This window comes from Pseudorasbora parva, chromosome 22 (genome assembly GCF_024679245.1).
Source record: "Pseudorasbora parva isolate DD20220531a chromosome 22, ASM2467924v1, whole genome shotgun sequence".
Lineage (NCBI taxonomy): Eukaryota > Metazoa > Chordata > Actinopteri > Cypriniformes > Gobionidae > Pseudorasbora > Pseudorasbora parva.
Genome location: NC_090193.1, coordinates 5,657,275 through 5,684,629, shown reverse-complemented (window position 1 = coordinate 5,684,629; position 27,355 = coordinate 5,657,275). Strand labels below are relative to the sequence as shown.

At 40.8% G+C, this 27,355-nt stretch overlaps 1 protein-coding gene across 5 annotated transcripts in view; it reads left to right on the top strand.

Annotated features, from left to right (window-relative positions):
• The first annotated feature begins 556 nt into the window (after positions 1–556).
• The window catches only part of kif21b (kinesin family member 21B), a 132,820-nt gene continuing 106,021 nt past the window's right edge, over positions 557–27,355 (top strand). For all 5 annotated transcript variants that reach the window (XM_067432080.1, XM_067432078.1, XM_067432079.1 and 2 more), the window contains exon 1: positions 557–933. In XM_067432080.1, the coding sequence (XP_067288181.1) occupies positions 893–933 (41 nt within the window). In that variant the 5' untranslated portion in view covers positions 557–892. The remainder of the gene's footprint in view (positions 934–27,355) is intronic.

Here is a 27,355-nt window from a genome sequence, read left to right as displayed (position 1 = left end):
ATAGCCCACACAATAACTGTGATGAATGATACACAATAAAACATATTCTGTTCAGTAATATAGCTCTCTTACACAGCACACGTCTCTTATTTCACCTCTTCACGTTTATCATGTACATCAACTTCATAGTTTGTCATAATTTTAGGAAAATTGAACAAAATAATTTTCACACAATAAGTGTTTACGTGGTTTACGTTAATTTCACATTTTGTTCAAATCAACATAGTTATAAACATGTAGTTAAGAGAACCCCATTTTAATTAGCCAAAACAAGACTTTAAATAATTTCTCTGAATCGTTTTTTACGGGGTTTGTTTTGCAGTGAAGTGTTCGAACGAACCGACTCATTGTTTGAATCGGATTTCCCAACGCGGCATTCAGACGTGTCCACTAAAGTTGCGTTTAATCTATGACCGCTGAGTCTGCTTTTAAAGGCTAATCCACCGCCGAGCTCTAATTGGTCGATTACATCCACGTGTAGGCGGGAACAGCAGCTCTGTGTGGTCGGACGGAATGTCAATCATCACCGTGTGGACACGCCCACACCTCGCTCAGTAAGCGCTGCACATTGAACGCGCGAGGGCACAGACGCTGTGTGTGGTTTCGGATGTAAGCTCGAGCGCCACTCGCACATATGACAGGATACAAGCTCGAAAGCAGAAAATATGCCAATACCCCTCATGTTTCGTGCGATTTATACATCGCTGTGCTGATTTCATCAGTATTACAGAGGTGAACGGCGATGCTTGGCTGCGTAACGCTGATTGACGGACCGGAGCGGTCGCGCGCTTGTTAACGCACAACAGTGTTTTCAGCTCGTCCGCAAACTTTGCGAGAACTTCGCGGCATCACTTCTCATTTTGACGGGCGAGGTGAAACGGCAGCACAAAGCATGGCGACACAAAACGACTGCTCTGTCAAGGTCTCTTTAAGGTAAGCCCGGCTGTCAGAATCTGCCTACTGTGCCCATATGCAACCATCATTTCCGATTGTTTGTAGTCTAATACACTGTTTGTGGTGTTATATATGCTTTACTTATCATGCACTGCTTATTTACGTTCTCAGTAAAGAGTTTGTAGGGCAAACAGGGTGTTGCAATTCTCTGGGTGTGTGCTGCACAAGGTGAGACCCGGCTGATAGACAGTGTGGACACATGCACACACACAGATGTACTATTGCAACCCGTTGAGTGTAAAATTGTTAAAGATAGATGTACGAGAACTATATGTCGCCACATGCATGTTACATGCATGCATAATTACATGCATAATGCATAGAGACAGACAGAAGTTACATTTAGGTTTGGCTTGTCTCGTGCACTGTATACAAAGTGAGCAGTAAGGTGCATTTAATTGCTGTATGAGTTTCGCGAACTGCTGAAGGACATCGGATGATGCAGGAACGTCTGCAAGGTGATAATGACAAAGACGCGCGCGCGCGCCCGCTTCTTCTCAATGTCCTTTTTTCCTTTGTTAAAGCCGCACATCAGTGAGTAATATCGCTATAGATCAATTTCGAATCGATTTGCCTTCGTCTGCAATGATCATCAGAATTGCCAATCACATTAATGTCTTTATTCACTAGCGGCGAGCTCGTAAAACTGAAGCGCGTGTCAGCAGTCAGGAGCGGTGAGCGCATCGGGCTGCAGCATGACTCGAGGCGGTGGTCTGAGAGCTGTCTGGAGCCCCCTCAGATCAGTCTGATGCGAGAACACAGAGCAGTTTGGAGATCAAATCCAGTGTCTGGGTGTGTTATGTCCTCATTTCCATTTCTGTAAGCCCCTCCTGTGAGCTTGCGTGCATGCATTGTGTTGTTTTAAAGGGCCAAATGGACCTGCTGTTGCAGTAATGCAAGACTCAAGTGGATCTTTTGTGTTGCCCAGTGTTAGGGAGTGTGGCTGCAGGTGCACGGTTGATTTTTGATGCACGGTTTGTATAGTAAGCGTGCTTTACTGTGGCTGCTGCTCACTCTGGGTCACACCTGCAGATGGGAGGGCGACTGGAGCATTACAGCAATGAATGAAGTGGACCCACGTGTTCTGCTCAGCATCATGAAGGCAGACTGTTATTTAAAGCTATACTTCATCTAGACATCCAGACTGTTGTGGAGATCTAGTTCCAGCGCTCGCAGGACTGGATTGATATTCCTCATACATTATATTTTAAGTGCTTGGTAAGTCAAGCATCACAGTTATTGCTCATGCTTAACATATTGGGGTGGGGTGTTCGACAAAGTGACCTGAAAGTCATTTATTTTCAGTGGTAAGTGATTGGTAATTAGCAACAAAGTGATTAGACAAAATGATTGATCCATTGCCAGAGATGTTATGGGATATGCGGTCTACTCTTACATTAATGAATGATAATCATAACACTACTTCTAGAAAATCAATTCTGGTTAACTTTGCATTTGGCTGCTGTTGTTCAAAAAAACGAACCCAGCTTATTTGGATGCAGTCTTTCATTTAAAGTAGGCTCAAAATATCAAACATGTTTGATATCCTAACCATTGAATACATGGAATACTCTCAGGGTAAAATTGATGTTTGGAATTATGATATTTCTGAGGGTGTGTTCACACTTTGGATGTTAGGTTTGATTAAAACGAACTCCGGTGCGATTGTACAGTGTGTGAACGCTGCCATCTGATCCATCGCACCAAACAAGTGCACAAGACCTCTAAAAAAAGATGGATCTTGCTCCGCTTCCAAATGAACTGGTGCGGTTCGAATGAAATGTGAACGCACGGACTGAAGACATGTAAACAAACAAAAACGGGACATGATGTGACGAGATGCGACCCTAAAAAGGACAGTTAAGCATACTTGTTTTTTTTCCGCGTTAGTCGTGATGTTGCCCATCACAGTTCGGTACAGGCATCAGGACCGCGTCTCCTCGCAGCAGTTTAAACTCCTGTTACAGGCCTATTCTTTAAGCTCTTCAAGAGTTCTCAGCTGGTCAAAATGCCATCATATGTAGGCTACTCAAACAGCGAGCGCATTTAGACTAACACACAGCATTGTTTTGAATGTTCGGTCATGAAATGTATAAAATAAAAGCCGTCCAATCAGGTTGTGAGCGTATCCCTATGCCTTTTGATTCGGTATCTTTAGGTTTGGTGTTAAATGCCAATGTGAATGCTAGTGGACCAGGACTAAATTGTTTCGTTTTTGATCCGGACCAAACAAACAGAGCAAACTTAAGCCCTGTTTCCACCTAAATTACCCAGAACAATTTGTCCCAGGAACTTTTTTCCCAGGAACTCGGTTTTCCTCAGACCTGCTGCTGTCTGCTTTCCATCGCGGTCTAAAGTACCGAAGATAAGTCGGGTGATGTAGGACTGCACGTGTTGACTTTACAGGATTTCTTCCTTTGCAATAAACTGAATAAAGCCTGACCCTCATCGTCGGCCCATCTGTCATATTTTTTAAGCTCTGTTGTTGATTTGAATAGTAATCAACTCTTACTGCACACACCGCAACAGACTTGTAAAAAAAGTTAAATAAAATGCTGCGTTGAGTCGGCAAATCAAAATGCTGTGAGAACTCAACCAATCAGCTAGCCTGACGTGGTCATATTCAATTCTAGTCAGAATATGAGTCTGATACTGCTCCATTGGGCTGTAATTTATGAGGTTCGTTTTAACCGAACCAGGAAAGACATCAATTGGATAGACCTACAACCAATCAGAGCAACGAAGCGACGCATTGTCAAATGTCAACTGCACTGTGTTGCCAAGTCCGCATTTTTTCCCCGGGTTGCAAGCGACTATTATGTGATATATAGACCCATGAGTGCGAATTTTAGCAGGCAACCTTGCCAAAATAACACACATTTTACCCCCCAAACACCATTTTTCCCCCGGAGAACCCCCCGAGAAGCTATTGTTTAGGGCTAGTAGTTGGCAGATTTTGTTGTAAAAACTTGGCAACCCTGTCTGCATGCACACTGAAATCAGGCTGGAATACACGATTTTTGCCGGTGTTGTAAAAAAATAACATCATTTAATGATACACAGAGTACTTACCCAACATGATCATCATTTCTGAGAGAAATAGTGAAGGTGAATGTATATACAAACAAGCTCTCCGTTTAGGATTTGAACAAATATAATCCAAGCCCCTTTGATGACGTGCATGATTACGTTACTGTTGATCATCTGTCCGTCATCGTCTAAAGCCCGTCCTGATGATTTCATTGGTCCGAACAGTTTCTGTTTGGGGATAATTACTCCTCTATGGAGCAAGGCCAGACCGAGCTGCCCGACCTAAAATTTTTGTGGGCTGAGTTCGGGGCTCAATTCGGCTGGCATCCAGGCTACCAATCAGCATGTTCAGCCCCCAAGTCCCACCCCCAAAAGTTCCTGAACTTTGAAAAAGGACTACCTCTCGACCAGGGCCGTTTATAGGGGAAATATTTACCCAGAACTTCATTTAGACCCCGGTCCCTGCAGTCGAAACGCAGCTCAAGTGTGAACACGTCCTGAGTCGACTTGAAGAGCACCAAAGATCTGCCTTTATTCAACCAACAACCAATTAACTGAACCAAGTACCAGCCCTGCTGGGTTCTTTTTCTCTTTCAAATAATCGGTTTCAATACAATGTACAACGTGCATGCCTGATGAAGGTCATGGGACCGAAATGCTGCGCTTAATTTTTTTCTTTTTTGATTTTTGCAATTACAGATAGTGTGCAGGATTTTTAAATTCATTTTAAATGGACATTTTTAATTCTTTGTCCTATACACATCTATCTATTACCCCCAGTGTTGAGAGGTTAATTGTTCATTGAAATACGAACTTCCATTATATTGTGATTAGAGTTGGCTGCTGTAGTTGTTGCTACTATTGTATGAACTGAGTTTTTTCCTCTGAAGTCAAGGTCAACTCAAAATATCAAATGTGCAGATTAAGTGGAAGTACTGTAGCTTTTATATTAGTTTTATTGTAAGTGTTTGAGGAGGTGTACAAAAGTATTGACAAATGGTTTATTTCGCAATGGAAATCATATGCAAACTTTTTGGGGAGCAGTGAATTGTCATATTAACTTTGAAGAAAAGTTTAAATCAAAACTAGGAAGCAGTGACTGTGAAATCCTCAAAAATGGCATTTATTTCATCATTGGCAGTTCTTTTTCTGGAATTTCCCAGCAGATACATTGGATAAGGATGGGAAAGATATGATCGGGTGAGGACATTGAGAAATGTCTTTATTTCTGATGCCCACCCTAACAATGACGGATCTTAACAGTTTAGAAGCTCTTTCTTCAGGAAATTCCTACCAGTGGAATAATATACAGTATTGCGAGGGATTTAATAAATGCTTCTGCATTTACAGTATGTCACGTCATTGCTATCCTTTGTGAAATAAACTGCTTCCCCATTATTACCGAGAGACTGAATGTCCTTGCCACAGTGAGAATATATGACCTCAACTTCTAAGTAGCAAGCTCAGCTTTACTGTTCATGAGTTGACCCTTTTTCTACCTCATTTCCTCTTAATCACTATCAAAGCCTGTGGTTGAGAGATTGATTGTGTTTGTGTCTCTGTGGGTGGGAGTTTGCATCTGTATTGTGTGTGTGTGTGTCTGTCATCTCCTCATGTGTGTATGTCATCTGCAGGCCATCTTTCCTCTCTCTCCACCCTCCTGGTATAGACAAGTGAGATGTTCTCCAGGAGTGTTGACTCAACAGCGCTGTTATAATTAGACACAAAGTGAAAATTTGTTTCGCTGATGATTTTCTTTCCTGATAAAGAAGGTTATCCATACTGTGGCGGCAGACTGTCTGTAGTTGGAGGGTCTCGTAGGAATTCCTTGAGGGTCTTGAGATAACGCGTCTGATGATTTCATTGGGAATCGTCTAACATCACTAACTGTTTTTGGAAATATTTCCCTTTTACTTTGAACTGAACTCAAACATGATGGCTGCCAGATAAGGGCCTGCGTCTGACAGTTTGAGAAACGCCTGACCTGTTTAAGTGTCCAGTCTGCTTCCTACTCACACGGCTTGATCTTTTCTCAAGGGTTGAGAATGCCGGAGTTTGTAGGGGGTCATGTTAATAGTCGAGGCTCCTGGGAACCAGACTCGTAATTGCCTCGTTTATGGGAATAGCTTCCCCCAAGACTTCAGGGTAAAATGTTTTGTGCCTTTTGGGGTCCTTGGCATCCTCAGGAGACACATGATGGCAGTGATCAGAGTGAAGTGTGTGCATGATACAGAGAAATAAAAGAAAATATGTTAAGTCTAGTCTAAAACACAACCCTTTTTTCATGTGAAAAGCTAAAGTGTAAGGACTTAATCCTGGATCCATTATACTGTTACACATGCATTTTCTTTCTCATCTGTAGATTAACTTAAAACAGAACGGACTGTGTTTATATCAATACTTGCCAGGACAGGCATTTTGGCATTATTTTGGTGTTTAAGCACAATAAGCAGCAAAAAAATAACTTTAGTTCTGAGAGGCGGCTTTATGTGCACGCAGGAGTAAGTACAATTATGTGCAATACATGCAATCCCATGGCAAAATTCAAGCCCTATAACAGCAATAATATTCATCCGAAGTGAAGGAAAAGAGTGAGTAAGGGGAGGTGGGTTTGTGTCACTCTCAGAGAGAGAGAGAGCGAGAGAGCGAGAGAGGGAGAGAGGGAGAGAGGGAGAGAGGGAGAGAGGGAGAGAGGGAGAGAGGAAGAGAGGGAGAGAGAGAGAGAGAGAGAGAGAGAGCGAAAGCAGCTGGTATTGTGGATCTATTCTGCAGAAAATTAGTATTGGAATTGTTTCAGATATTTCAGTATCTATATGTATATATATTAAAAAATCTATATTTTTGACATTATTACATTGCGTTTATTGTTTTAGATGCTTTTTAAAAGACTACATGTGAAAAAGTGGGGGGAAAAAGTGGCTAGTAAGAGAGGAAACTGCTGAAATACACCTATATAAATAAATATACGCGTTTGGTGTGTTAGCGCTTAGCGGGTGTTGTGTCAAGCCCTGAATTATAAAAAAGCATGCCAGACTACTTTTTTCTTCAATATAATTATTCTTAATTATAATATCAGTTTTATCCCCCTGACATTCTTGCAAGTTGAACCCCCAAATCTCAAAAATGTTATTTTAGTATATCTTTTTTTAGTAGTAGTTCTAAGCAAAAAATGAGCATTGTGTCTTTGACTTTTGATCATTGTGTGATTGTCAGTAGAGTTTATTAAAAGTGTTCTGATCTTAGCAGTTGCTTTTCCCCTAATAGAGACTATGTCCATTTGGCCATCCATTAAAGGACAACTCCGGTGAGAAATGAACCTAGGGGTAGTTAACAGATGGTTATCGAGTAGATCGTTCTCTGGGATGCGTTTTCATGGAACTCGAATGTAAAGAGTTTTATCTCTAAAAACAGATTAGCTTATAACACTAGTCTATGGGGCACAGAGTAGTGAAATTAAATCGCTAGTTAATACCACTAACAAGGCTAAAAATAGCCTCACACTAACACGGTAGCATAATGAGGGTCCCTACATGCAAACCGAAGCATTGAGAACTTTGTAAGAGTACAAACAGTTTAATAAGAAGACAGTTTATAGACATAGTGCATTACGCGTTCACGGACAGGCGCCATTTAATTTTACCACCCTGTGTCTACCCTGTGCCCCATAGACAAGCATTATAAGCTAATCTGTTTTTAGAGATAAAACTGTTTACATTCGATTTTCAAGAAAACGCATCCCAGAGAACGATCTACTCTGTAACCATCTGTTAATTACCCCTAGGTTCATTTCTCACCGGAGTTGTCCTTTAAGCTCGATTAAAGAACCTGGACAATGCAGCTCAATTTGAAATATATCCCACATCGCTGTGTCTTGTAAAGGTGACCTGCTTACTGCCTGTTTGGTAACCCTTATGCTTTATGTGTATGTGTGTATGGGTCTTTTCTCTGGGTTCAGTGGGAACATAAAGAAGAGTTTAGTGTGCATGGGCCAGATTTAGTTGAACATTTCATTAAGCTGCACTTGCAGTAATAACCGTTGAAGCCGATCAGATGATTAAATAAGGTAAGTATTAATTTACAGGCACAGAAGTCGTCTAAACTATTTTTGCTGCATAAAATGTGATGTAGTAGTAGCCTCTTTAGTTCTTAATACAATGACTTTCTCAACAGCCACATGCACGGCTGGACCTTTATTCGTCTCTGTTTCTCTACTGCCTGTTGATGAAATATTTGTACGGCCTGGGGGGCAGGAAGGGTGGGGTGCTGTGAGTTTAAAACTCAAGCCCATGTGAATACTATTCATCCTAATAGTGTGTGTGTGTGTGTGTGTGTGTGTGTGTGTGTGTGTGTGTGTGTGTGTGTGTGTGTGATTAGAATGTGTCCCAAAGCATAGTATGTTGAAATGGACATTACCCACAACTCATTACACTTTAGAGGAGGATTCAGTTCAGAGCTATCAACAAAAATAACAAAAACTGCAAATCTGTTGGATGCACATGAAGCTACTGGAAGCTGACAGGGTCCCTACGAAGTGTTCACTTCTTTGTCAAAATGTGTTTATTTGCAACTTCCTGCAGTGTCCGAGACGAAACTCGAGTCACGCATATTAGAGGAGAGAGAAATAACATACTTCTGTGTATATTAAGGATGTGACCTTGAGGACATTTTCCCACCGGTTAATCGACGTGTGGCAGCACCGATAAAACCTATATCACTGACTAGGGCTTTTTCAAATCTCTCATTTTAAACAGAAAGTAAAATGCGCTTGACTGCTCAGGGATTCATAACGGAGCGGTGCGGAGCAAAGCGAATGTTTTCAATGAATTGCTATGAAAGTTAAGCTTCCATAGGCATGAACTAAAAATGCGCCAGACTGGACATGCAGACATGCAATGGCCGTGCACATTTTACTTTCGGTTTAGCACCAATTCGGGGGCGGGTTGCTTGAATTGTGGGTTCATTAGCCTTTTATTCTTAATGAAAACACAACAACAGAAGAGTACAATGACAAACTAGGCTTAAATTCTTAAATAGGCTCCTAAATACATTTCGCTTTGAAACCATTGCGATCATCTTGTCTGTCGGCTGTTCACTTTCGTGATGAAATCTGACTCCTGCTGCGTTTGTGCTGCGACTCGTTCAACTCACACTGACATGTTCAGTTTTTAATTGTAGTGTCTGTTCTCTAACTGAACTAAATTATTTTATTACTATAAAAATCTAAACGACTATGGGGCTGGTGCGCGGTGTTCAAGTTATGTAACCGGTGTTTCACCGGCAACACCGACTATCGCAGCAAGCCTACTGTACATAAGTATAATTTAAATTAACATACTTTCATTTAATATACATGTGTATAATACACCTGTATAAATATGAATTACAAATTTCACTTAATCTAATCAGTCCAATTCAAAAGCCTTAAACTGTAGGATTTTTACGATGTTTAATATGAAAATATGAAAATTTAGTAATATGCCTTTTTATCTTATTTAAAGAATAGCTGACTTGTAACTGCACTTTACACCCACATCCAGCCGCATGCAAACTCCCCATAGATAATAATACCCTTTAAGTCCACTTTGTAGCACATGTATGGGCGAATGGAACACATCTCTGAGCGTTAGAAAAGAGAGACATACAAAATGTGAACCCCTGTTCAAAACGATATCCTTTTCTTCACAAAAAGGTACATACTTTTAGGGTATAGTAGAAGTATTTAAATTTGGATGTAGCAGTTGTTTGCTCCCAACCCAACCTCTAGTATATGTGCTAGATAACATTTTCATAAAAATATTTTTGATGAAATTTGAGAGCTTCGTGTGTGACAAATGGTCTCCGTATTTGTCTCCATAGACTGCAGTTTAATTAGCCTACCACTGTCAAATCACTTTTCATTCGTTTTTGGAAGATGAACGAAGGTCTTACGGTTTTGGAACGACATGAGGGTGAGGGATTAATGACAGAATTATCCTTTTTGGGTGAGCTAACCCTTTAAAGACTGATTGCATGCAGTGTTGTGAAAATCTCACTATGACTGTCCTTCCTGCTGTTTCCACCGGAAATCGTTTGCTATGTTAGGCAGTAGATTATGTGTAGCTTAAGTTCAGTGCACCACACAGGAAGTGATAGTCGAGGGATCAGAGGTATGTTTCTGTGACATTAGCCTCAGTTTCTTGCAGGCAGGAAGACGTGCGATTAAATGCACCCAGTAGTCAGTTTGCCTCAGGGCTTCCCCTTTAAAACCCCTTCCAGACCCACTGACCGTGGTTCACTGACATGAGAGACTCAATTGATGATGTCTCTCCGAGTCAATTAGATGCTGTTCTTTTAGACATAGTCCTCTGCTTGGAAGAAAAGGCTGGTTGTGTTTCAAATGAAAAGGGGAAGAGGCTTGAAAGGGAGGTGGCGAGAGAAAGAGAGAGTCAGAGACTAACAGAGAGGGCAAGAGAAAACAGGAAGTGTCTTTTTCTCTTTCAGTGTCAAAGGACTGCATAGGAAAATCAACATTAGCTCTCAGTGGAAGCATACAAAGAGAGGCATTTATTAATTTATTTGTGTGTGAATGTGATAGATTACTGTTCTCTCTGTGTGTGTGTGTGTCTCGAAGGCTCTAAGAAACAGCTATATGTCACACTCTCTCACAATTGGTCCATAGAGTAAAGCCACTACAGTGTGACTTCAGGGCGCCAGATGTTCTTGACAGAGCATTCACGGGATGTTATTAAAAGGATAGTTCACCATAAAATGAAAATTCAGTTTTTCTGTGGAATGCAAAAGAGAGAGCCTGACAAGCCAGACCCACATCAAGATGTTTGGTCTGGAAACTCTCCATTGTCAGCTCAATCCGAGGGGCGGGATAAACGGTTGTCTTTCAAACTCCCTCTGCACGCGATAGGATAGAGCTACAACCAACCAGAGCAACGAAGGTGAAGCAGAGCTTGTTGACAGATTAAACATTCACCGTATCCGGCCGGCTAAACTCCGAACACATCTTCCCTTCTTAAGAATGACTTCAGTGCCGTTCTTTTCTCAGAGAAAAGCTTAACTCCAAGTCTTCCAGAGTCGCTGTCAAAGCTGAATCGAAAGACCGCCGTTCGCCAGCTTCTGTGTTTACTAAAAGCACGCAAACGCAACTCGGCCGTCATTATGTTAAGCCCCGCCCACCGACTCTATACACGATGTGATTGGCCTGACCAGAGTTTAGTTTTTACAGCTCAGACGTGTATTGAGAGTTGCTAGACGACACTCGCGGCAGATTCGATTTGCTGCCACTAGGGTGCGTGTTGATGCTGTTCTTTTCTGTTCGTGTTTAAATGCACAGGATAACCTATTCTGCCTGACACATGCACACATGAATTTGAGGTGTCTATGCAAAGTTACAGACCTATAGCAACGTCAGCCAAATGTAGCTGCATGCATGTAATTTGTATTTTTATGCAGAGGAATCTCGGGGTTTGAGCTGTAGTGTACTTTTGCTTACTCTAATATATATGGTGAAATGTATAGTATAAAGATGAATTATTTATGTATAAAATGTAATCTTAAGACGGGGCTGATGTGAATTTTTCACTGTTTTTTTTTTCAAAAACTCACTGATGTGAATTTTTTATTTTTTTTCCATATATGTGTGTGGTTTCAATTGTTCCTACATTTTTACATAAATTCAGAATACAATTTAATGGAGAAGTTATAAATGAAGCATGATTTGTTTGTACACAGATTTCATGTTTGATAAGAACTGTTAATAGTTTTTTAATAGTTCCGTGTCAGTTTCTAAACTTCCATGCCATTCACAAATCTTTTCTTGTGGCCTCATGAAATATAAGTGTCCATTGGACCTGCACTTCAAAATCTTGGCAGAAGTGGGCTCTGTCCCAAATGGTACCGCAAGCCCTTTTGGTCTTTCTCCCAGTCCACGCTTTCATGACATAGCGCCGCTTTGACTGTTGGGTAGAGGTTAGTTTTGTGTAGTCAGACCTTCAGACTGACAGCAGAAGGCCTGGACTCTTTCGCGGCTTTCATTGGTCAAGAACTGCCCAAGAATGCATTTAACTTACATGTAATGCAACCAATCACAGTTTTTTTTGTTACGCGTCATGTTCAGGGGTGTGAAATTCGATGTCGATGTCGTTCCAATAACAGACTGTTGTGCATTTATAAATTATTAATTCAAGAATGTTGTGCAAGTTTACTGCAACAATGGAGCTGCAAACTTCACATAATTTTGGAAATTCAACCAATCAGATGGCGGCTCGAAAACTCCTGAAGTGTTTCCAGAAAAGTGCCATATATTATGCCTTAGACGTTCAGCCAACGGTCCGGGGCGTGACGTCTGTAGCTGAGACTAAAGGTAGAAGTCTGCTGCAGAGCTCTCTTTAAACTCAAAAGTGCCCATCGAGAGCGCATCTCAACCTTAAAGGGAGCCTCACGGAGACCCTTCTGGAACCTAAAATGTCTATTAGGACACACAACGGTCTTGTAGACTTCACCATCACGTGCATTTGGTGACCATTGATAGTCTGTATCATGATGATAAAAGACTGTAAGTGTATATGTAAATTAATGAAGTGTGTCATTTCGGACAGGGTGTTTATAGCAAGTCTTCCGCATACTCTTCGTTAGGGCTGTGCGATATTGAAGAAAGATGAGAAATGCAATATCTTGTTAAATAATGCGATATTCGATATGCGATATGATATTGCAATTAGTTTGTAAAATTATATTAAAACAATTATTTAAAAACGGAGAATGAAACCATTAATGTTTCACGTTCTTCCTGGGAAAAGAAAGCATCGCTACAACTTCTAAAAGTGACCAGCAGTGTTTTAGCAAACATTTATGTCACAAATCGTTCACGTTTTGGTGCATGTGTCACAAAGCGCGAGACTGCAAGTAATTGTTTTGCGCAAATTATTGCATTTAATAACTATTTTTAATGTCAAACAAGTCCTATAAGTAACAGTCGTGTGCCCAGTCTATTTTCAGCTCTATGCATCGACCCAAACGTACACTTCACAATGTTGAAGTAGCCTATTAAAATCATTCAGATATAGCGTGACGTTGCGATATGCATATTGCCATATGTACATTTGCGATATTTCGATAATTTCGATATATTGCACAGCCCTACTCTTCGTCTATTGTTTTATTGTGAAAATTATGAATTCACATATTGTTTTTCTCTGGCTATATAGTAGCAAAGTATTTGGATGCACTGATAAATTATAGCTTGTAACTTTTCCATGTCTGTTTCCTACAAAGTATAATCATACTGCATTGGTAGACTTGGACAATTATGGACTAATGCTTTTTATGTTTGTTTTTTTGGAACCATTGAAGAGATAGTTTTTTTAAAGGAATTTTTTATTTCGTTTTTATGGAAAAGAGCCATTTACATTCTGCAAACATTCTTCTTTTATAGAAAGTTTGGAATTACCTCAGTACATAACATCTATTTTCATTTTGGTGAACTGTCCCTTTAAGAGCGATTCATTGTTTTAAAATGTGTTAATGCAAAGCTGAGAGTTTTGTGTGTACTTGTAATGTACTTTTACTTTGTTACAAAAGTTTAATTAGGATCAAGGGAGCACAGCATAAGTAATTACCAGCATATCCTCTTTGGTCGTGTTTAATCTCATCATAGTTGTAAAATAATTAACCTGAAGGACTTCATGGTTTTTGCATTTTTTGTTTCTGGACCTTTTGCTAACAGAAGCCCTTTTTTTGCTCTTATTCAAATTGCCGCAAAGGTTGAGGAAACTTCAATAGGCCTTTTCTTTTGTGAATTTTAAGTACACATACATTGGGTTATTTTCCTCCTTCACGCTCCGCTTGACTCTCTTGGCTCCCTGCCGGACTGTCCGAGAGCCCTCCGAGTGCACCCCTCCTTCAAAAGCTGGAGCGCGTTCAGGACGAGCTCGTACCCTGACCCCCTGCTGCCCTCTACAGCCACCAGCCCCCGCCCATAGTCCTTCTATGTCCTGCGAATTGAGGACGGGGGGATGTGGGACAATGAAGTGAATAGATTTCTGCTTTTGGACCCTTTGCGCTGGTCCCTGCAAAGCTCTTTTCACACCGCATTAACAGAACCAGGGCCGGGACAGTCCACCCAGGTTTTGGAGCGCTCAGCCAGGGCTCGTCTGCTTTGTTCACAGGGACCTTCTGGACATTGCACAGCTTGTAAACGATAATAAAGAAGTTGTTTAACGGATCTAAGGGGCCAGCTGGTGATTAGGTATCTTAAGCAGTAAGGAGCTTAAACAGGGCCGGGGGTCTCTGATGAAATGTTTTGCTCCCTTATTAATGGCAGCAAATAGGGCAGCTTCTAAAGCAGGCTTCACTTATTATTGCTCATTAAATGTAAGTCCTGCAGTGTTTGTGCTATATGTGATACATTTGTGCGGTTTGAATGAGAGATGTGCTGTTTCTAAGCAATCCGATTTTGAGTAAAGCTGACATAAAATCCCATAGAGTTTACATTACAGTTAAAAAGTTTGAGTTTTTTTTTCCAAAAGTCACTTAAGCTCACTAAGCTTTGATGAAAAATACAGTAAAACAGTAATATTTTGAACTATTACAATTTTCTATGTGATATATTTTTAATTTTTTTAAGCATCATTACTCCAGTAATCCTTGCACCCTTGTTTATTAAAAGTATTAATTTCATTCTCAGTCACTCCAAACCTTTGAATAGTTTAGTGTACATTGAAGAAGGGACCCATATCTGGAACCAAAAATATAATGCAAAATTGGCACTGAATGATTATGCAACCACCTAAAAAACCTTAGCAACCACATTGCAACATGCTAAAAACATTCAAAATATCCTAGCAACCATCCACAAACTACTGAGTTTTGAAATGAGCGCAGAAAATGTAAAAGTGTAGTACTTTTTTTTTTTTTTAGGTGCCTGATTTGTAGGGTTGGGCATCGAGAACCGGTTCTAACTTGGAACCGTTTAAAAAATAACGATTCCATTGGAATCGTTTAGAAAATTTATTTTCGGTTCCGATCTTCGGTTCCAAGCGCCCAAGTTTTGGTTTCCATGGCCACCTGATTTCCGGTGCTTGCGCGCCCGCTTGTTCTTATAGTCATGGAAGCCCGGTAAGCTGCTCTGAAGTGTGGATTTATTTTACTTTTAAAAGCCTGGGTCGGCACAGTGCAACTAGTGTTGTCAAAAATATCGTTACTGAAATATCTGAAAAGATACGATAAGCCTGCTCAGCCTACACAATCGATCCCAGCTGCTGTCCTCTCCTCTCTGACCGACAGCGAGTTGACACGCAGCCGCATATTCTCATTCAGCCGGTTAACCTCTGAACACGACGGACGCGCGTTCTGCTGGACTTTTCCTTACGACAGCGTGTTAGTGTTAGTGTGTGTGATCGGTCTGAAGTTCGCGCGGGATTGCACATAATTCTACGAATCCCCGCAGATTTCAAGCTCACATCTGAAGCGCACACACACACATAGCCTACCGTAATAAAGCCGCCCCTGACATACAAGTGCAAATATTCGCTTCTTTTTACAGCTTATTATTGGTCAAATACACTCAAACAAATTCTCAGTGCACATTTTGAACAGTATGTAAACATAGTCTTAAACAATTCAGGAAGAAATGAAGAATGAGTAACAAGAACAGTGTTCAGGATCAATGAGTGAGGCAGTTCTTAAAGGGACAGCAGTCATTTGTTATTCAAAGTCAAACTACAAAAAGACAAACGATCACACTGCTCTTGACTGATCAACGCGTGTAACTTTAATGGTTTTATATGAAACTATTTAATTTATTGCAAAAACATTATCCAATGTTATTTTAAATTTATTTAGCCACTTTGCGTTTTTTTATTCAGTTTCTTACCTGAATGTTAGAACTACCTGAAAAAATAAAGCAGTCTATTTCATTTATATCTTTTATTCTATTGTATTTTTGTGCTATTTTTTGTAATATGTATCTTTGTTTATTCAATTTACCATTCAAAATCAAGCTTACTTGTGCTGTGTGTAAACTATTGCAACACAATTACCCCGTTGTAAAAAATACATTGAGTTAACAAATATTTGTGAGATAATTTTAATAGTAATTGATCAATGTTTATATATGAGAAAAAGCTTAAAAGCTTTATCATATAAAGTGATCTCTTCAGAAGAAATGTTTGATTGCCTAGACTTTCAAAAGACAGACAAAAAAAAAATTATATAAAAAATATCTAATTGACAGTATATGCAGCGTTTTTCCCCCGTTGTATTGAAAATAGCATTGAATATCGATGTGACATGTTTTGACTCCACCCCTCAAAGAATCGGAATCGAGAATCGAAAAGAACCGGAATCGAAAGTAAGAATCGGAATCGGAATCAGAATCGTTCAAATCAAAACGATGCCCAACCCTACTGATTTGAAAGTTTTTTTTGTGTGAGTTGAGATTTTTGAAACACCACTACACTATTGACACTGGACATTTGTGGACAATGAACCTTTTTTGCCGGTAAAAATGTAAATGAAATTGGCACCAATAGACTGGATGACCCTGGCTGAGATCTGTATGTTTCCTAGATTGATTTAGCTGTCATTTGGGGCTGTGTTGTCCTTTCTTTTGTACACAAATTGTATCACGTTTCTCTCTTGAGCCATTTGAAAACGGCATGCGCCTATGTTTGTTTTTGAGGTGTATTACCCCTATAAGACACACACACACACACACACACGCACACACGCGCACACGCGCACACGCGCACACGCGCACACGCGCACACATGCACACATGCACACACGTTTGTTTCACTATATTAGTGATGACATTACATAGACTTCCATTGATTTTATATCAGGTTAATGATACTTTCTGTCCCCTAACCCAACCCCTATCCCTAAACCTACCCATCCCAGAAACATTATTATAACTGTGAGGACCAGTCAAATGTCCTCACTAGTGAGTCGTTTTCATATTTTACTATATAAGTGAGGACATTTGTGCCCTCACAAGTATTGCCAAACAAGGAACACACACACACACACACACACGTCTGGTTCACTATCTTTGTGGGGACTCTCCATACACAGTTTTTATACGGTACAAACTAAAAACTGTACATTGTATCCCCCTACACTGCCCCTGCCCCTGCCCCTAAACCCACACACACACACACACACACACACACACACACACACACACACACACACACACACACACACACCCTGCCCCTAAACCTACCCATCATTCATTTTTACTTTCTCCGAAAAAAAATCATCCTGTATGATTTATAAGCCTTTTGAAAAGTGGGGACTGCTGGCTGGTCCCCACAATATTGGTGATCTCAGGTTTTCCTATCCTTATGGGGACATTTGGTCCCCACAATGTAATCTAAACAAGGACACACACACACACACACACACACACACACACACACACACACACACACACACACACACACACACACACACACACACACACACACACACACACACACACACACACACACACACACACACACACACACACACACACACGTCTGAAAGGCATTAGATGGCATATAGCTTGGTAACCCCAGGGATCAGCTTGTGTAGTCTGACTCCTCCTCTCCCACTCTGGCTGGATCCTGGGACTGCTGTCTGGCCCTCAAATACAGCCGGGCTCTGAGGTTCCTGAGGGCCGCTGCTTGGTGCCAAGAGGAGCAGATGAATGTGACACCTATTCAGAGATTGATTACCATCTCTGTGGTTAAGGCCGAAGATTCGGTCGTTATTTTGTTTAAAGGTAATAAACTGACAAATACAATTATTTAGAAGTGACCTTTTATATAGAGCATTTTCATATGAATAGAATCTGTCTGCTGCTTCACCAAATAGACTTATTTTTATCATTCAATAAGCTCTCATTCACTCAATGTCGCTCCCAGCTTCGATCAGTCTGCCATCTGACGTTGAAATGGGTGTTGAGCGAGGAGAGACTGAATCTAGTCTGGAAATCCACCAATGTTCCAGAATCGCTCCTTTAAAACCGTAACGTGAAAGTGTCTGAGTATGGAATGGAAACTTGTTACTCCACGGCATCAATATATTGCGTGTTTAATCCAGCAAATGATGTCTAGACACAATCTGAGACATGTATTTCAATAAAGTTATTCGTCAAAAATTCATCATAAATTTTTTGGCAGCAAATATGTCACGAAAGAACAGAATTGGTTTTATTTAAGCGGCAAAGTTCCCGCGATCTCTCTTGAAGTGAGGGGGTGAATTTTTTCATAAACTCATTCGTTTACATTATATGAAGACTTAAAGTTATGTATAATTGGGCGTGGTTACTTTGAGTGACAGGTGGATAGCCATTTCTCCGCAATCTATTGTCATTGCGTCACCTAAGCTCCGCCCACATCCCACCTTTTTGCCCATTTTCTGTTATCCGGGAGTGACACGCGATGACTCGCTTGCAAAATGGCGACGCCCAGCTCGCCCCTACTTTAAGCTTCAGAACGGCTTATCGGATGGCCGTCATCCTATGGGTGACGTCACGGACACTATACATCCATATTTTTTTAGTCTATGGTTTTACTTCTGGTTCATTCCTCACATTGGAAATGGAAGGTAAAGTTTAGCCCAATGCATTGTGGGATGCAGTATTATAAGTATGGATGCACTTATATGAAAACTTTGGCCAATACTGATAATCCTTTATATTTGAAGGCTTTCAAATATATAATAATATATAATAATATATAATAATATATATCAAGTATATATACTTTTTGAGAGCCTGATTACAAAAAGTGATTCCAATCCTATTTAAAGCAATTAAACCCATCATTTTGAACAGTACGCATCTGAAGTGTCTCAGCAAGGGAATAATGCATTATGTATTGTCTTTAAGATATTGGACAAATTTTCTTTTTGGAACGATTATATTAAAACTGATCATAAATCAGCCGATATACTGATATGAGGGTTGATATATCGTGCATCCCTATAAAGACAACTCGCATACTGCAGAAAAATAAGAGTAGTATGCTGTTTAAAACTGATTTGGGATTTTTCAGTTTTATTTTTTATTTGATGCAGATGTGTTTTTGTGTTAATGTTTCCATTTGGTTTTGTTTTATTTTTTACCCTCCTTCTGAGAGAAAGTGAATGCGTGATGGTTTTGATGAGGAGGTGAGGATTGACCCAGAATCTCTTTAGCGGTGGAACAGTGTGTCATTACTGTATCACAAATGCTCATCTCCTTAATCGGACGGCTGTCCGGATACAGACGCTGAGTAGTTGTTCGCCTGTTCATCTCACTTCAGCAGCTTTGATATACGCACAGTTTTCATTTTTTCCCTAATGTCTGTGCTTTCTTTTGTTTATTTACCAAAGCATTATTCCTCTTTTTGTTGGTCCCGGACTGGCCGGCGCATGACTATTTTGTGCACAAATCTCTCCATGATCTCTGTAATGGTAATCCCGTCCTGCAGATCTCACAGATCTCTGAGCGGCCCTCTGGGAGTTGTAGGCCAGATGAGAATGGGAGTTTTGGAATCAGAGATCAAGGTCTGTGCGAACCGTTAATTGGGCCGGTTTAGAAAGACTGCTTCACTCATCAGACTATTAATCTGTGGGTCGAAATGGGTCTGTGCTAATTTAATCCTCTTTGTTAAATAACCTAGCGAGCCACCTGCCTAGATTACATTTTAAAAGGGGTTGTTGATCCAAAAAATGAAAATTGTCATGTACCCACCTCTGTCATTCCAAAAATTGCTTGCTTGCTTCGGTCAAAAAAAAAGAAAAAAGTTTCCATACAACAAATATCAGTGCGTCCCATTTCTTTTAAGCTCCAAAAAGGACATTAAATATTCCAAACGGCTCGATTGTATGTTTTCTGAAGTGTCACGATCACTTTGATTAAAGAAAAAAACATCTATGCTTAAGTCTCTGTTCACTTTAGAGTAGTATAATTTAAGTAATGATAATAACTTGTTACTTGACAAACCATTAATCAATGTACACATACGAAGACTATAGTTGAAATCAGCGGCGGCGCCAGGAGGATTTCCTAAAAAACGCCTTGACCCCCCATTTGACCCCCCACCCACCCCCTTCCTGATAAAAAAAAATGTTTCTCTTCAAACTACGCAGAACAATAATATTTAAATATTTATTCAACATATTAACGTGGTGTGCATTTTCTTTTTGATCCGTGGCCCGTATTAGAGAAATTTAGATCAGCCATAGACGCAAAGGATGCTGCAGCAAACATTAATAGGGAAAGAAAAGGGTTAACATTAACATTACTCTGAAACAGGTGCAGTTATTGCCTTCATAAGCTACCATATTTTCTGCTTAACTTTTATTAGACTCCGCCGGTCGAAAGAACAGTGTGTTTTTCACAGAGCACATTCTCTGCAGTCCGAGCGCGATGCACTGAAGCTCACTCTCGCTCATTTGAGGTAAATCATTAACACCATCACCACTACTTACAGTACATGTGTTTTATTGAACTAAATACATTACAATCGGCTAAAACGAATACGCAGCAGGTTACTTTTCTGGACAAGAGCGGTCCCGAGTCCATGTTTTTCTCACTGCGCCAAAGCTCGGCGCACACACAAAATACCGGCAGGAACGCGCATCTCTTAAAGGGGCCACACTATATTCCTACTCGTGGAATATGGACCTCTTCCTGACGTTCAAGGCGCTGCAACGAACCCGCATGGCAATTCAAGTTTGAGCATATTGTTTGCAAACTGCAAATTTAAAACAAAGTAGTTGATATGTTGTGTTGTTTTTGTTGTTTAGTAGCAGTAATATGCAGTTATTAGCTGTGTCCACTGTATTTTTTGTTGGTTTTCATGAGACCCCCCCATTGAAATGACCAGGACCCCCCATTGCTCCCCCAATCAAAATTGTCTGGAGTCGCCACTGGCTGAAATTGGGTGACACAAATCTCTGATGTTGCTCATGGGTTGCTAAATAATTTAAGTTGCATTTGACTTGAATTGCAATATTTGTGTGGCATGTGAAGTTGTTGCCAGTGAACCATGTCTCAAATCCTGTTCATTTTATGATTCCTTAGAAGACTTTCCTGGATGGCATTATGTTTTGGAGCGGTTTTTGTGTGTTCTGTGTATATAACTTTATATGGAATATTATAGATTATAAAAAAGTCCAAATTGTGGTTTAGTCATTTTGTGTGCGTTTGCATGAGTGTATTTTTAAACGTAGATTTGCATGCGTATGCAGTTGGTTTTGCGAGCGCAGGGGAGTGGCAGGCGTCCACAGGCTCGACTCATTTGTTGAGTTATGGAGATTAAGCAATGCAATCTAACAAAGTGACTTGAGAAATGGAGAGAGAGAGAGATAGAGAGAGAGCATGCAGGTACTATATTCAAGCTTTTCAATTACAATCTCAGGCTGGCTCAGGCCATGTTAATATGCTGAGGAGCTAGAATGTGTTGCGGCACAATAAAGCCAAGTAGATAAGATTGTTTGCTGCTGTTGTTTGGTTCTGGGCTTGGAATATCCTGGCAAGTCTTGGAAGAAATGAACTTTAGCAATCCTCACTTGCTTTTCCTCACCTGCTTTTCCCAGCTGCCCCTCGTTTAATACATGAGGCGGGCCAATATACCTGCTGCAACCTGTCCTTTCCCTTTCTCTCAGCGCATCTTCAGTTAAAATTTAACACAGTCGAAAATCCCAGAGTCTGCCAAAATCGCAAAGGGGATTGAAACCCAAGCCAGAAACTCCCGATTCACTATATGATGGTCTGCTAGCATCCGTTCTTCTGGTCCTCAGGAGCTTCATATGGCGTCTGTGGTAGCAGATGTTAGCACGCTAGGCTATTATTCACCTGCCGAGCTGTGGAGTCTTCATTCAAAAATGGAAGCTATGATTACGAAGTAGAAAGACACAGCGGAAAATATTTGCTTTGGATTGTGTGGAAATGTTCAAGTTCAGGTTAGCCACATGGGATAGAAAACGTCCATCTGGGCCTATAAGCTTTGGTTTTTATAGTCCTTGTGGTTTAGTCCTGCGAATAAAGGCTAGTTTTGTACATTTGTCCATGACCTGAAACTCCACGCGCTTTGTTTCTGCGTTTTAAAAAAGGATGTAGAGAGTAATGTATTATTCTGTAAAAATCAATGTAATCTATAATGGGATGCACACATGGGGAAATGACCAGCTCACAAAGGGAAACACTGATGCTCAAAGGACTCAATGACCATTTAGTGAATCATTTTTAAAACAATACATGGCTATTTGGACTCAAATGACCATAATCTTTTAGTTTTCTGAATTCACAGAGAAAGATTAAGCCCCATTAAGATTTAAAAACCGATTCATACCATTAATTATACTGTACTCTTTGTATTCATTACAAATCCATTACTTTGTATTCATTATCTTCTTACTGCATATGATAATTCATACTCCAAACGTGGAACTGAAGTCACACGATTCCTTAAATTCAAATGCTCAATTAAAAAAAATCCTCACCAATGTCGGTTAATCCGGAGGTTTTCAACCCTGTCCTGGAGGACCCCCAGCCCTGCACATTTTGTACGTTTCCCTCATCAGACACCCACTTCAGGTCTTGGAGTCTCTAATAATGAGCTCATGAGCTGAATCAGGTGTGTTAGATGAGGGAGGCATACAAAATGTGCAGGGCTAGCGGTCCTCCAGCACAGGTTTAGAAACCTCCGGATTAACCGACAAAATTCGCAAATACTGCGTAACAACACAAGTTTGTTCATTCAGTTGTATCAGTGGGCTGAAAGTGATGTAGAGTGTGACAAAATAGGCAATCCAAATGCAAGTGGTAACATTTGGAGACTCATTTGAAACGCGTGATTATACGAGGTGAAAACAGCAATGTCTGACCATTTGTGATGGGATCACTGAAAACGCATTTTAATACCAGGTGGAAACAGTGTTTCTCTCGTACATGCTCGATTTTTCCAGGATATTGTATGTCATTTGTGGTCGTTATTAATATGCGGGAGACTCCAGGAACTTCCAGGAGAGGTGGGATGTCTGGTGGACTTGTCACACCTTCTAGACGAAGGAAAGACATTCCTGTTTATACCTGGTGTTTTAATCAGTCTCTTCGGTCCACTTTCAGCCGCTTCTCTCCTGATTTCTCCAAGGGGAGGGTCTATGGGTGGATAAATCTTTGTTTTTTTCTGATCTTTCTATCTAATGGACAATATAAGCTTGCGCAATTTACATATGAACTCGCTCGGAGGAAAAAACATACAGAGAGCCGCGGCTTTAGTTTCTGCTCGGACAAGACCAGCCCAACACTGAATGTGTGTTAGAAATCACGACTGGCAAGAGATCATTGTGTTTGTGTTTTTCATTTTCAAACCAAACTTGGGTCTCCAACCAACAAAGTTTAAATCCCGTCTGACTAGTGCGTAATCCCATAATGTTCACGCATTAGGTCAGTAGGTGGAGAGGAGGCGCTCTTTTAGTGGCTGTTTAAACACATTTGGCCACATGAGCCTCTACACTACGAAAGCAATCTGGTTGAATGTGTTTTCCGACTATCTCTGGAAGTGGTCGAAAGTGGACTCAAAACGTTTTAGACCCCGTTTACACATGTATTTAGCGTCATCCACCTGTGATCCGATCAAACAAAACACATCTTTAAGAGACAGTTCCCCCAAAAATGACAATTTGATGTTTATCTGCTTACCCCCAGTACATCCAAGATGTAGGTGTGTTTGTTTCTTCAGTAGAACACAAATGAAGATTTTTAACTCCAACCGTTGCTGTGTGCCAGTCATATAATGGTGTGAATGGGTAACAATTCTATGAGGAAAAAAACAAAAACAAAACATGCTTAGACAACGTGCACAAAAACCCTGCTGCTCCTGACGACACAATGACGTCTTAAGACACAAAACAATAATTTTTTTTTGAGAAATGGAGCTGTGTTTATATCATTTTTTAACCTCAAATACAACGCTATATCCAACAACCTGGAACGCGCTTCATTTTTGGTAAAGAAGGTAAATGGATATCGCTGGATAGACGCACGTCACTTCCGGTAAGGTCAATATCCACGCTCTGGACATGGGATATATGAGCCAGAGCGTGGATTTTGACCTACACACAGCAACAGTTGGAGTTAAAAATCTTCATTTGTGCTCTACTAAAGACATCTACATGTTGGGGGTAAGCAGATAAACATCACATTTTCAATTTTGGGTGAACTAACCCTTTAATACTAGGTGTAAACAGGGCCTTATTTGTCAAAGCGATATCAAACATCAAACAAAGCAGCACTAGGTAACTTTTCAACCTTCATAATATATTTTCAAGACTCTTGTGATGATACATCGACTTATAATAGGTTGAATGACGCGTCTGCCATAGCCTGACGGGGTCTGTATCGTTTTTAATCGTACTTTTAAGCTTCGGGTTTCGGGTACTAACCCGAGAACTCAAAGAACTAAAAATTCGACTGCTTTACGGCATATACGTCACTTCCACCAACACCCACACTTCCTTAAATTCGGACGTGCAAGCCTAACTTTGTTCGTTGGATAATATAGTCATGTCCGAAGCGGCACAGACAAATAAGAAAAAAAAGGTTTTGTTGGAGAAAAGCAATAAGAGGAAATGAAAAAGTGATGTGATTAAAGGCAGGACGAGGATCAACATTGGACCAGCGTTTGCTCGTTGGCGTGAGCTGAAGGAGGCGTGCCCGACCGGTGCCGTCCTGCTTGTTACGGTGATTACCTACCACTCAAACATTGAACTGAAGTATCATATAGATTCTGTAAAACGGTAACCAATAGACTACTATAATGACGCTGGCTTGTAAACGTGAGCATCGTGATTATTTGGCGTTTGAAAAAAATAAAACCCATGAAATTATATTCATATGACATGCTGAAACATATGCCACTGACTGTACCTGGGATGAAGACGCGCGCCGCCAGAAGAACACCTGCATGTGAACTTCTCCTGCAGTGTTCAGGGTACCTGTTACCCCTCATTTACATTCAACACGCGTGCGGCGCATTACGGCTGCGACACGGCTACTGGAGCTGATCGCGCCCATTCTAGTCAATGCTTGTGTTTACACGGGCCGCAACGCGGCGCGTTTCAGAAGCTTCCCAGAAGCGGCTCTCCACGCCGCTTCGCTAAATATAGGTGCCTAGTCCATTTTTTACGGACGCGCGTCTAAGTCGCACCGGAAATACAAAAAAAAGTCAAAAATCCCTGTCAATTTCAAAATAAACACCCTGTGCAGACTCTCAAACGTATTGCATGTATATTGGCAATATATCCTTGGTAGGAGATGAGAAATGGACGTCGGACAGGCGAATCACGTGGTCTCACGCATCCAGTCGCTCCGCTTCTGATATGCTCCCGGTGTGAGTTAGCACCGCGTGGCGGACGGAATAAAACCTTGTCGCAGCTGTAATGTGCCGCACACGTGTTCAGTGTAAAGGGTTAGTGCTGCACCAACCCGCTTTTATGAAATTATTTGGCCCGTATATATTTTTACAACCCGCCCCGCACCCGCGACCATTAAATAGACATACGGGGTCCGCGGGTTATGAGACGACCCGCGCATTACTAGTTCAGGGCTATCGGGGTTGTCATGTCAACAAATGCACGCGCGATGGCATCCCCTGTTGTAGGATGACAGATCTTACAACAGTAGTTGAGGACATTATTTTTTCCCAACTGAGGGGGACCCCGAGAGCAAAAGTTACCCAGTGCTGCTTTAATAATCTTTTTCTGTTTCAACTGCCAAAAGTTAAGACTAGTACACCAGTATCAGCCCTTCTGTCCTCTAGCTCTCACAGACTCTCACAGTGAAACCTTTCTAAGTCATTATTGTTGCCTTTTTCAGTACTTTATTTTTTAGGATTCAAAGCTCTGAATATCTGGTTACTCAAACACTGAATGGACTTATTCCCATCAGGACAGTATCATTTTCAGTCTCCCACACAGCCACCCTTAATGAACTGAACAACAGTTTCCCTCACTCTCTGGCTTCAAAGACTATTATGAATGCAGTGTCACTTCAGTGCTGCTGTATCAGCTTCACACATGACCCTCGGCTTTCTGAGGCCACATATTTTACAATTACATGCTTGTATTGTTCTCTGAGCAGGCACCAGAGTGGCAGTCAAAACAGAGCCACCTTGGTGACTCTAAACACAGAAGACAGGAAGTGTGGTGACGGAATAGCCGTCCGCTTTCTATTCATTACCTGTCTGAGATAAACAAGAGCTTTTTATGGCCCACTAGGAGAAAAATTAGAACAGCGTTTACAAGCCGTTGCTCAGAGATACATCATTATATGTCAGCGAAACAATAGAGCCTTGCCACAGTTCACTCTTTGATTTTGAAAAGCTTCTAAATATACAAACGTTAGCAAAACAGAACCTCTTTAGATGGTATAAATACAGTTTATTTAGCTTAATTATCTCGTTCAGCTTTACATCTATAAACTGTGTTTGTTTTTATTTACCACAAAAACTCATTTCATTTCGTAATGCGTTTATGTGAATGGGGATGCATTAAGTTTGCTTATAAGGGAAACTTGGCTGTGAAAGGGACAGCACTGCGAATAAACCTTTAAAATATGCATATATTACACCGTTTTGGAAGTATAACCATAACACAGCAGTACCCTTGCATAAGCAGCCCCAATGTAAGGGTGTTAAGGCTGGTTGCCAGGGCATTACAATCTTTAGACATATTAGAGGTCTTTGTACCATTTAAAACGTCCTGCAAATGTCATAGCTTAAAACGTCCTCCTCTTTATAAACAAAACAAGTATTTAAGCTCCAAAAACGGCTCGTTTTGATATTACCGTTGGCTTTCGTCGGACGCTGTTTGTTCTAAAAACTCTGCTGGTGAGCTCGCCGGTGAGAGAGATCTGTTTATTACTGTTAGCTTAACAAATTATGTTTTTATTAACAAGGTTCGGGAGGAGCTCGTTCAGATAATTGACACAGGTGGAGAGGACTCAGCTAATCAACAATAAGAGGTGTGTATACTAGGGGTGTAACGGTACACGTATTCGTACCGAACCGTTTCGGTTACAGGGCTTTCAGTTCGGTGCACATGTGTACCGAACACCATAATGCAATCTTTAACAGTTAACAGTCGGCTTGTTTTAAGCTCGGAACACACTTCAATCAGAGATCCCTCACGAACATATTAAGTATTCAGTCCATGTTATCATGAAATTCAAACGATAAATGCCATTTTGTTGCTCTTTAATGTGACATGACTGATCAGTATAGGCGCGTCAGCTTAAACGGCAGCGCGGTGCACGAGTAAACGCGCTCATCTCTTCCTAAAGAATAAACATGAATTAATATCTCTTAAGGTAGGCCATGTTGAGGATACATTACAACTTACT